Below are 12,113 nucleotides of genomic sequence, written 5' to 3' on the forward strand. Positions count from 1 at the left end.
AAAACACCCGATGTAAGTTCAGATGGATACTCCCAGCCAATGCCAAGAGCCGGAGGTGGGAAAATGTGCTACATTTAGGTATTTGTCAGTTCCAGTCGATTCTTTGAGCAACGTGAATAACAACTAAGGAAACAAGAAGGTAAAAGGAGAAGGTGCTCCGGTGTCCATAGGACAAAACAAGCTGGTGAAACGGGGGCAGCACTGAGTGGAAATATGTAAAAGTCACTTCAAAATCGAAAATAGAGGTGGGCGAGAAAAGGCACAGCTGCCATACTTAAAGATAAAGCACTGCGTGCTGCACTGATGACAGCCAAAGTTGCAGCCACAGCTAAATAAAGAAAATAAATAAGTAAAAAAGGTGTTTGCCGGAACTAAAACATATGGCTAATAGTGAAAGGATACATGTAGCAGGGGCAGTCTCCAGGGCAGGAACCAAACTGCCAAAAAGTGGGAAAAATTTAAGTATTCACCAATAACAACAAAGGAATTTCGAAAGTCAGAGGAAACAACCAATGAAAAAGTGCTGGGCATGTTCAAGCCCATAGAGCGAATATCACATGCCTCGAAGACAGCGCATGCACGCTGCCTGGGCGCAACCTAAAAAGGGAAGGAAATCTGCATGAGATGTTGAAACAGGTTCAGCACTAAGTCAAATAGAACCACATGTAAAAGTTAACAGTTACTGAACATTTAGACTTACACTGACAGCCTATCTGGTGGGTGGCATTTAGAAGACGGACACATGTGGCTGTTGTATTCAGGGGAATATAGATCTTCCTTTCTACTGAATTTCCACAACAGGGACCTACAAAATGAAAAAGGATAATTAATATACTGTTGACTTTATTAATATGTCTTCATATATAGGCAAATTTAGAATAACTCATCATCTGTCAAAAGTGAAAATAAATATGAAAAAGAGGAATATTTTAAAAAAACGATCTCACTTTCAATTCTTGTAAACAATCTACCGCTCATCCGAATTGGAACAAATGGGAGCCTTTGTAATGGAAAAGCAAGATTACTACATTATAGCCTAAACTTGAATTTTCAGGTCAGGTAAAGCCACTGAAGTCATCAATCTGCTCCCCAGACTGACAGTTCAGATCAGGACAAAATCCTATGTTTCTATGAAGTGCACTTACAAATGCAGAAGTCCAGAGGTTTGCCAAACACCTTTGCTACACAGCTTAACAGTGATAAGCAATTTTCCACACCATCACTCAGTCAATTAATTCATCAGGAGTTCAGGGATTTAAGCTGTGGAACCCTTTAAGTCGCCATTGTTACAGAAGAACCCAAACCCTTGAGGTTCAGAAAATGCACACATTTAATTCAAGTCACAAACCACACTACTGACGAAAAACAACAACTCATCCACCAAAGCTCACTTCAAAGTTCCATTGACTCAAAACTGAAAAGGTACTTACGGAGCCTAGAACTGGCATTTTGCCAGACGGTCAGGTTTGTTAAGCTACATACAACCACAATGGTGGTTGAAGAGATAACAAAGGTCACATTCAGAGCAAACTTTACCAATTCACAAACACACTAGTCTACATACAGCCTTTACAATACTATAGTATTTATACATACTTGCCTTTACCTGGAAGGATCATGGTGTTTTCCAGTACAGCACAAGAAATAAGCACAACAATAATAAAAGCAAAATTTTGTGCTTTTATCCAATTTTCTGTTATCTTACATATATGAAGCGGCCACGAAGCAGTATGCCATTGGTCTCAAAACTCCAAATAGATCAAAAATCCCACAAGGACTGCAATACTACCACTGCATCTTTTCCCTTCAGACCAACAGCACTGAGCACTGAACCATTTTAACATAAATTTGTTCCTATGAAAATACATACTTCTCCAACATAAAAAGGTTTTGTGCCTACAAAACTGGAAATCTGTCTGTAGCTTTAAAACATGAGCAGATCACTGCAAATGGAAAATAGCACTAGCACAGTACTCTATCTCTATCATTATCCAAAAGTATTAAACAGACTTTTTCACCCACATCTTCCCTTTGTTTAACTGCATGAAACCGTCTCCCATTGTTTAACTGTGTAAAAATGTGTGGTTAAAATAAAATAGAGGAGACTCTTAAAAATCAGAATTTGACATGTGGCCAAACATGCCACTTCATGTGTTGCATCCATGTTTTAAAAATATTTCAAATGTGCAACAGTACAACACTATTTTTACGTCCTGCCTAAACAGAGAAAATACTGTCACCTTGAGATCTTTTATTTTGTAACAGTGAGAGTATAGGGCAACCATTGCTTACCATTAGCTGGCTTGATTCACTCTTTGTTTATTATAGGCTTCCCTCTTTTTCATGCCCCCTGCCGCCACACATGGAGAACGGAAGAATTAATTGCAGCTTTCGATTGCTCATGTGTTTTATGTTCAACTACTTTTGTGTTTAAGCACACTACCAGAGTGAATCTTTATCTGCCAGTTCTCTCTTCTCCTCCCTCCATGTTCCTCTCCCACCCTCCCTTGTCAGTTTTGCTCACCCCCACTGGCCCTCCATCACCAGCATTGCTTGCCCCTACTTGCCCTCCTTCTTTTGTTCATTTTGTTGCTTGCCCCACTTGCTTTTCCTCTTTCTGTTGTTGTCCATGTTGCTGCAACTGCCCTCCCTCCTTTCTTTCTTGCTGTCCGTGTTGCTGCTTTGCCCCACTCGCCTTCTCTCCTTCCGTAGTTGTCCATATTGTTACTTGCCCTCACTCACCCTGCCTCCTCCCGTTGGTCTCAGTGTAGAAAATTGCAGCCAAACAGAGCCACTGCTGTTCCATACCTGGTATCTCAGGGCCTCAAAGTACAAAGAGTTTCTCAGGAGTCACACTACCACTCAGTATATTTAAGCCTCTCGCAGTCACTAAGGGTGTACCAGCTCTGCAGCGCCATGAATTAATGTAATCTCCAAATTAGGATGGATCCAGCAAGTGTAAAATCTATATGCAGTCAAAAATGTACTGGATGAGGACACAGAGCACCAGAACGACTGCTTGCAAACCTATCATCTAGGGCTGCTGTGTTTAGAAAACGATATTTCCAAAATCCTGAAGAAGATTAGACCGACTGGAGCCCCTGGTCCAAATGGTGTACTGCCCCCGTCTACTTACCACACAGGTTCCAGAGAGATAGAGGAGTTCCATTTTAAACTCCATGTATAAGAAGGGGGGCAGGGCGGACCCGTCCAACTATCAGCTCATTACCCTCTTGGATATAGAAGCCAAAGCTTACGCATCCACCCTCCTGAAACAACTGGAGTGTTGGACAGAAACAAAAGACATTATTCCACTTACTGAAAGGGGTTTCAGGGCTAACTCCTCTACACAGGATAACATTGTAGCCCTCACCTTTCTAGCCTACCATTCACAGAGCAATAAGCAACTCCCACTCTTCGCCTGCTTTGTGGACTATTCAGCAGCCTTTGACATGGTAGACAGGAACAGCCCATGGAGAAAGCCTAGAGGCTGTGACATCCCAAGTGCACTGCACCAAGCCATTATAGCCTTATATACTTCTACCTGGGTCAGAGTCAAGCTAACTCCAACTAGGGTGTAGGAAGTTGGCTCTGTATGCACTATTTCAAAGTAAGGAATAGTATGCACAGAGTCCAAGGGTTCCCCTTAGAGGTAAGATAGTGGCAAAAAGAGATAATACTAATGCTCTATTTTGTGGTAGTGTGGTCGAGCAGTAGGCTTATCAAAGGAGTAGTGTTAAGCATTTGTTGTACATACACACAGGCAATAAATGAGGAACACACACTCAGAGACAAATCCAGCCAATAGGTTTTGTTATAGAAAAATATCTTTTCTTAGTTTATTTTAAGAACCACAGGTTCAAATTCTACATGTAATATCTCATTTGAAAGGTATTGCAGGTAAGTACTTTAGGAACTTTGAATAATTACAGTAGCATTTATACTTTTCACATAAAACACAAATAGCTGTTTTAAAAGTGGACACTAAGTGCAATTTTCACAGTTCCTGGGGGAGGTAAAGTATTGTTAGTTTTAGCAGGTAAGTAAATCACTTACAGGTCTTAGTTTTGGGTCCAAGGTAGCCCTCCGTTGGGGGTTCAGAGCAACCCCAAAGTTACCACACCAGCAGCTCAGGGCCGGTCAGGTGCAGAGGTCAAAGAGGTGCCCAAAACACATAGGCTTCAATGGAGAGAAGGGGGTGCCCCGGTTCCAGTCTGCCAGCAGGTAAGTACCCGCGTCTTCGGAGGGCAGACCAGGGGGGTTTTGTAGGGCACCGGGAGGGGACACAAGTCCACACAAAAAGTACACCCTCAGTAGCGCGGGGGCAGCCAGGTGCAGTGTGCAAACAAGCGTTGCGTTCTCTGTAGGTTTCAATGGGAGACCAAGGGGTCTCTTCAGCGGTGCAGGCAGGCAAGGGGGGGGCTCCTCGGGGTAGCCACCACCTGGGCAAGGGAGAGGGCCTGCTGGGGGTCACTCCTGCACAGAAGTTCCGTTCCTTCAGGTGCTGGGGGCTGCGGGTGCAGGGTCTTTTCCAGCCGTCGGGACTTTAGGATCAGGCAGTCGCGGTCAGGGGGAGCCTCGGGATTCCCTCTGCAGGCGTCGCTGTGGGGGCTCAGGGGGGACAACTTTGGTTACTCACGGTCTCGGAGTCGCCAGAGGGTCCTGCCTGAGTTGTTGTTTCTCCACCAGTCGAGTCTGGGTCGCCGGGTGCAGTGTTGCAAGTCTCACGCTTCTAGCGGGGATTTGCAGGGGTCTTTAAATCTGCTCCTCTGTAACAAAGTTGCAGTTCTTTTGGAGCAGTGCCGCTGTCCTCGGGAGTTTCTTGTCTTTCTTGAAGCAGGGCAGTCCTCTGAGGATTCAGGGGTCGCTGGTCCTTGGGAAAGCGTCGCTGGAGCATGTTTCTTTGGAAGGCAGGAGACAGGCCGGTAGGACTGGGGCCAAAGCAGTTGGTGTCTTCTTTCTTCTTCTGCAGGGGTTTTCAGCTCAGCAGTCCTCTTCTTCTTGTAAGTTGCAGGAATCTCAATTCTTAGGTTCAGGGGAGCCCTTAAATACTAAATTTAAGGGCGTGTTTAGGTCTGTGGGGTTAGTAGCCAATGGCTACTAGCCCTGAGGGTGAGTACACCCTCTTTGTGCCTCCTCCCAAGGGGAGGGGGGCACATCCCTAATCCTATTGGGGGAATCCTCCATCTGCAAGATGGAGGATTTCTAAAAGTTAGAGTCACTTCAGCTCAGGACACCTTAGGGGCTGTCCTGACTGGCCAGTGACTCCTCCTTGTTGTTCTCATTATTTCCTCCGGCCTTGCCGCCAAAAATGGGGGCCGTGGCCGGAGGGGGCGGGCAACTCCACTAGCTGGAGTGTCCTGCGGTGCTGGAACAAAGGGGTGAGCCTTTGAGGCTCACCGCCAGGTGTTACAGCTCCTGCCTGGGGGAGGTGTTAGCATCTCCACCCAGTGCAGGCTTTGTTACTGGCCTCAGAGTGACAAAGGCACTCTCCCCATGGGGCCAGCAACATGTCTCTAGTGTGGCAGGCTGCTGGAACCAGTCAGCCTACACAGATAGTTGGATACAATTTCAGGGGGCACTGCTAAGGTGCCCTCTGGGGTGTGTTTTACAATAAAATGTACACTGGCATCAGTGTGCATTTATTGTGCTGAGACGTTTGATACCAAACTTCCCAGTTTTCAGTGTAGCCATTATGGTGCTGTGGAGTTCGTGTTTGACAGACTCCCAAACCATATACTCTTATGGCTACCCTGCACTTACAATGTATAAGGTTTGGCTTAGACACTGTAGGGGCACAGTGCTCATGCACTGGTGCCCTCACCTATGGTATAGTGCACCCTGCCTTAGGGCTGTAAGGCCTGCTAGAGGGGTGTCTTACCCATACTGCATAGGCAGTGAGAGGCTGGCATGGCACCCTGAGGGGAATGCCATGTCGACTTACTCATTTTGTTCTCACTAGCACACACAAGCTGGTAAGCAGTGTGTCTGTGCTGAGTGAGGGGTCTCCAGGGTGGCATAAGACATGCTGCAGCCCTTAGAGACCTTCCCTGGCATCAGGGCCCTTGGTACCAGGGGTACCAGTTACAAGGGACTTATCTGGATGCCAGGGTGTGCCAATTGTGGATACAAAAGTACAGGTTAGGGAAAGAACACTGGTGCTGGGGCCTGGTTAGCAGGCCTCAGCACACTTTCAATTCAAAACATAGCATCAGCAAAGGCAAAAAGTCAGGGGGTAACCATGCCAAGGAGGCATTTCCTTACAGATAACATTGTAGCCCTCACCTTTCTAGCCCACCATTCACAGAGCAATAAGCAACTCCCACTCTCCGCCTGCTTTGTGGACTATTCAGCAGCCTTTGACATGGTAAACAGGAACAGCCCATGGAGAAAGCCTAGAGGCTGTGACATCCCAAGTCCACTGCACCAAGCCATTATAGCCTTATATACTTCTACCTGGGTCAGAGTCAAGCTAACTCCAACTAGGGTCTCTAGGAAGATTGAGACAGACAATGGCCTCAAGAAGGCTGTGTGCTTGCGCCCTTGATATTCAACCTGTTCACTGCTGATGCGGGCGCAGCGCTGAAACATGCGAACCTCATAACACCAACAATTTGGAAGGACCAAGGTTACAATATTACAACACGTTGATAATATTGTCCTCATGGGCCACTTCAGAATAGGCCTACAGAGAGCTCTCAATTCGTTGCATAACTATAACTTGGCCAAGAAAATAGTGGCAAATGGCTCCAAGACCAAACTTCGAGCCTTTGGTAATCCTATGGAAAAAAATCAAATTTCAGATGAAGCCTGGTGCCCCTACAAATAAAAAGCTGGCGCTTACAACTATCTATGAGTATAACATAGTTTACTCTCCATTAACATAGCAAACATAGGAATGGAAATCTTAAATTCAAATATACAACATTGAAATATATTTCAATTTAGATATTTATTATAGCTAATTAAACATTCAGTTCGCACATAATATAATCAACATAGAATCAACCAAAAAAATATAATACAACCCCCTAACCTAAATGAAACATACATATATGAAAACATAAATAACATACCAGTAAATACGCAAAAATAAAATAACACAGAACCAACAAAATCACAAAATAGTATACATACAAATTTACAACCGCCTCATACATGAGAGGATATTTAAACAGCACAATAAAGTTACTGTTTTGATGCTACAATTATGCGTTGTAGTTTGGATTGTATAAAATTCAATATAATAACAGCCGATTCTAGGTTATAATTTCTTGATTCAAATTCTCGTGTTACAGGCCTGATGGTAGCCAATCCTGGTCAGGGCTTCAAATTTGCCAATTTCAAACACTTCATGCCAATGTTCAAGACATGCCAATTAACAAGTCGACACGCGTTTCGGTGAGTGAAGAAAAATATAAATACACCTTCATCAGGACTTTATGATTCAGTATAATTGGCATACGTACATCTTGTAATCTGCCTATCAAAGAAACATCAAAATGTATTCATTACAATTCTTTGCATAGGGGGAAGGCTCGAATCATGTCAGATTTGCAACCAGACCAACTCAAGTGACTTAATTAAGAAAAAACACCGATAAAGTGCCCAAGATCAAAATCTATAAAACCCATGCTTAATAAAGGTAAAAAAATCTAAAAATCCAAGGAAAGCACCATTAGTGTCCAACAAAATACTATATAGAGTGCAGAAATAGAATCACCTATAGCATAAAAGTGTTGGATTACCACCGAGAGAGTCTAGTCAAGAATAGTAAAAGACTAGTTTGTTTATATTAAAATAAGATAAAATACCTTAGATATGAAAGAACTTAGATATCCCTTACAGGCTGGATTAAACACTCTCCAACTTCAAATTTGTAGTCCAAAATGAAGGACTAACACATGGATATAGCTATGCTTTCTCACTCTAAAAGCAAACATAATGAAATCATTAGCTTGCACAGGGCAGGAAAGTCTACAGGATAGAAAAGAAAAAATCTGCTCATATGTACAATCGCTAACTACAGACTTACCTACAAGTTCACATGGTTTAAAAAACGTAATCCACAGGGGAAACCCACAAGGATACCAAACTTGTAGGGAACAACTTGCTAACTGCAAGGGAACAAGGGGGAGTAATGAGCCAGATAGAAATGACACAATCCAGACGGTATAAAATAATTCAATCTACAAAGGTTCAGCAAAGCTAGCCTACCAGTATCAGCAGGATCCAGGACATATGACCAGCACGATGATCTCTCGAGGAGCAATAACCCGTACTTCCGAAGCTGCCTCCTATTTAAACCAAATCACCACAGGTGATGTGATGAACATAGAAACAGGCCCGTAGGTGCCATCTAAAGAAATGGTCAAACATGCGCCATCTTAGAACCGTCAAAACAGCATGAAATATGCCCAAATCTACAGAGAATAAGAGGTACAATCAAACTGTAGAGTCATAGCCATATAGTAGTGGCAAAAGGAAATAACCAAAAATAAAAAATAAAAAATGATAATGGCCAGTTCTAAAACAAACCAAAGAGTAGATATCACTTACCAGCATGCCCAAAACAGTGGGTGCCATCTTGGAACGTCAAAGTACAGGGTACTCAATGTCCCAAGGGTAGGCACAAAATGGGTTAGTAAAATACAATACGTATCGTGTATATAATACAAATCGATAACATAAGATTTTATAAGAAGGAACCGAAAACAGTGTTATCGTATAAAGTGAAGAATTCACTTCAAAGTAAGATAAAGGGCCACCACAGGAGAGCACAAAGCAGCCCTGTGGTAGGCACCTGGAAAAATATTGACCCCTCAGGCAATCCTGTACATACGTACTCAGATGGCATTGATCCAAGGGAGATCTTTGTTCAGGCCATTCTCATATGTGTTTAAAGAAAAAATCCAAAACACTTATTTCTTTTTCCTTTGTTTTTCGGGGTCCACATCGTTTCTTGTCAGTACTTTCTCAAGAATAATCCACCTGATATCTACCTCCTTGTGGTTTAAAGATAACCAATGAGCAACTAGGGGGGCGTTGATCTTTTGTGTCCTAATCGCAGATTTATGTTCCGATAGCCTAGTTCTAAATTCCCTGGAGGTCTCACCTATATATCCCAGGTTACAGGGGCAAATAATCAAGTAAATTACATTTTTAGATCTACAATTAGTCATGTCCATAAATGGGATAGTCTTGTCATTGAATGTAAACTCTTTTGCAACAATGGCTGAGTCACAGGCGTGGCATTGGCCACATTTGTAATTGCCCGTAACTGGATTAGATCATGTTAGTGACTTTTGACCAAAAGTAGATCCAAAATTGGTAGCTGATTTCACCAAATGATTCCGTAGGTTTTTGTTCCTCCTGAAAGCGAACAATGGTTTTTCAAGTTTATCCGCTTCAGTATTGGAATTCAAAATGTGCCATTCTTTGTTAATAATATCCCTGATTTGATTATTCAGGGTAGAATGGTGAATCACACAGGCTAGCCGGTCACTGGTCTTGCATCGTTGTTTTGAAAACAGGGCCTCACGGTTGTAAAACTTGGCTCTTTTTAAGGAATCTTTGATGGTTCTAATCGGATAACCTCTCTGTTCAAATTTGCACGTAAGATCTGCGGCATGTTTCAAAAAGTCTGCCATGCTGGTGCAATTTCTCCTGAGTCTCAGGAATTGTGAAAAAGGAATAGACTGCTTCTGGTTGCGGGGATGGAAACTATCAAAGTGAAGCAGCGTGTTCCTAGCCGTGGGTTTAGTGTATAGAGTCATAAGCAAGTGCCCTTGATAGTGTTTGATATACACATCCAGGAATTCAACCAAATGATGGTCGTATTTAATCGTAAATCTGAGGTTGCTGTCACACAGATTGAGCCAACTGTAAAATTCTAGTAGTTGGTCTTCACTGCCTTTCCAAATGAAGAAAACATCATCAATAAATCTACTCCAGGCCTGCACATTCTCATAGAAAGGGGCCATTTCGTTGTAAATGAACTTGTCCTCGAATACTTACAACTATCTAGGCATCTGCTAACATCTAAAGGAGGGCCCAAAATGTAACTGAGGCTTGCAATCATATGGGCCAACTCAAAAATAATTTGTTTGTGCAGATTGAATAACTCACTGGAAAGTCTGACTTCTGCTCCAATAAGACATGTACTGGCCACAACCCTGCTACCAATGATTATTACAGTCAAGAAACCTATTCGGGTCAGTTAGTTCACAATTTGGACAAATACCAGGTCAATGCATACAAAGGGGGTCTTTGGGCTTCCAAAATATATTTGGAGCTGCTTTATAATTGTAGAATTCGGGCGTGTGGCCCAAACTTGGACAAGTATGGCTTCTTTAGTAAATTATCAATATAGGATCATTAAAACCCTCTCTACCACCTGGAAAGCTGCCCTTCAACCCAACTTTGCCCAAGAAGGGAACCTCTGGTTTACAGCATTCATTTGACACCCTTCAAATCGATCAGACTGTACTAAGTAAACTACAGCTCACGTGTGCTGCACTTAAAACCCCACTGAAAAAACAAACCAAAAGGCATGCGACTAGGCCAAGCTTAAAAAAATCAAGTATTCTGCAGGTGATGGGGATGTCATACGCCAGTGCCCCACTGGATTATCTAAGATCACATCCATATCTTTCCAGTGTGCTTCAAAAGGGCTGCATCAAACAAATTAAGTATCCTCAAGCATCCTACAGCCTGCGGGAAAAGACTAAGGGCCAGATGTAGCAAAAAAACAAATTGCGACTTGCAATTTGCGAGTCCCTACGACTCGCAAATTGCAAGTCGCAATTTGCTATGCAGAAAGGTGTCTCAGACACCTTCCGCAACTCGCAATGGGGTCGCAAAGACCCACCTCGTTAATATTAAATGAGGTGGGTCGCAGTTTGCGACCCCATTGCGAGTATGGGCACTCACGGGGATGGTGGCCTGCTGGAGACAGCAGACCACCATGTCCATGACTGATTTTTAATAAAGCAGTTTTTTTTTTCTAAGTGCAGCCCGTTTTCCTTAAAGGAAAACGAGCTGCACTTTGAAAAAAAAAAAAAAAACGAAACCTTTTGTTTTGGTATTTTTCAGAGCAGGCAGTGGTCCCTTGGACCACTACCTGCTCTGAAAAATTATTTTTATTTCCATTCACAAAAGGGGAAGGGGTCCCATGGGGACCCCTTCCAGTTTGCGAATGGGTTACCATCCACTTCAAGGGGATGGTAAATGCGATTTCATTTGCGACCGCTTTCGCGGTCGCAAATGAAATTGAATTGCATTGCAAGTCGCAAATAGGAAGGGAACACCCCTTCCTATTTGCGAGTCGGAAATGCATTTTGCGAGTCGGATCCGACTCGCAAAATGCATTTCTGCATAGCAAAGAGGCTTTTGCGCCTCGCAAACAGCGTTTTTCGCTGTTTGCGAGGCGCAAACACTTTGCTACATCTGGCCCTAAGCTGCTAAAAACTGCTTTGATGCTCCTGGTAGGCTTTACAGCAGCCTATTGTTTTAACTTGATTGTGAAAGACAAATGAGTGGCAGATTACTTCAAGCACTTTAAAGGTACTGTTTGTATTTATCTGCCACTGCTGTATTACATGTTTCCCTAAGCCCCATCAGATTTTAAACTTTGTACTTTAACACCAGTTTTAATGAGACAGTCATCACTGTATTTTCTTTTAATACGCTTTGGGTACAATTGATTTTATCCAGCAGTGTCTAACTACTCAGACAACTACAACATTTTATATTGTAAAGTTTTTTTATTAATCATACAATAAAGCTATTCGGATTCTGAGTCTCCCAGATCTCAAACATCCACAAAATCTCATTCTGCACAGATCATCTCTGCACAATCAAATCTAACACTCTCATCTAATTCTAAAAACAATATCATCCTTAACAAAAACACACAACAAACTATAAACTTCATGATCAGACGATATGGCATACACCGTAGCCACACATGTTGTTGCTCTTGTCATTAGAGAGCACGTTCTCCACTACTTTCCAGCACATCTTCAACGCCCAGATCCCTCTTCAATACTGCATACAGCACATCAACCATTCACTCAGGACACAAAGCGGCATAGCAGTTATTCACTAATTGT

At 42.9% G+C, this 12,113-nt stretch overlaps 1 protein-coding gene across 2 annotated transcripts in view; it reads right to left on the reverse strand.

The window, feature by feature from the left end:
* The window catches only part of NCSTN (nicastrin), a 184,300-nt gene that overhangs the window by 160,252 nt on the left and 11,935 nt on the right, over nucleotides 1-12,113 (reverse strand). For both annotated transcript variants that reach the window (XM_069217917.1, XM_069217916.1), the window contains exon 2: nucleotides 701-805. In XM_069217917.1, coding sequence (XP_069074018.1) covers nucleotides 701-805 — 105 coding nt within the window. The remainder of the gene's footprint in view (nucleotides 1-700; nucleotides 806-12,113) is intronic.

This window comes from Pleurodeles waltl, chromosome 12, assembly GCF_031143425.1.
Source record: "Pleurodeles waltl isolate 20211129_DDA chromosome 12, aPleWal1.hap1.20221129, whole genome shotgun sequence".
Lineage (NCBI taxonomy): Eukaryota > Metazoa > Chordata > Amphibia > Caudata > Salamandridae > Pleurodeles > Pleurodeles waltl.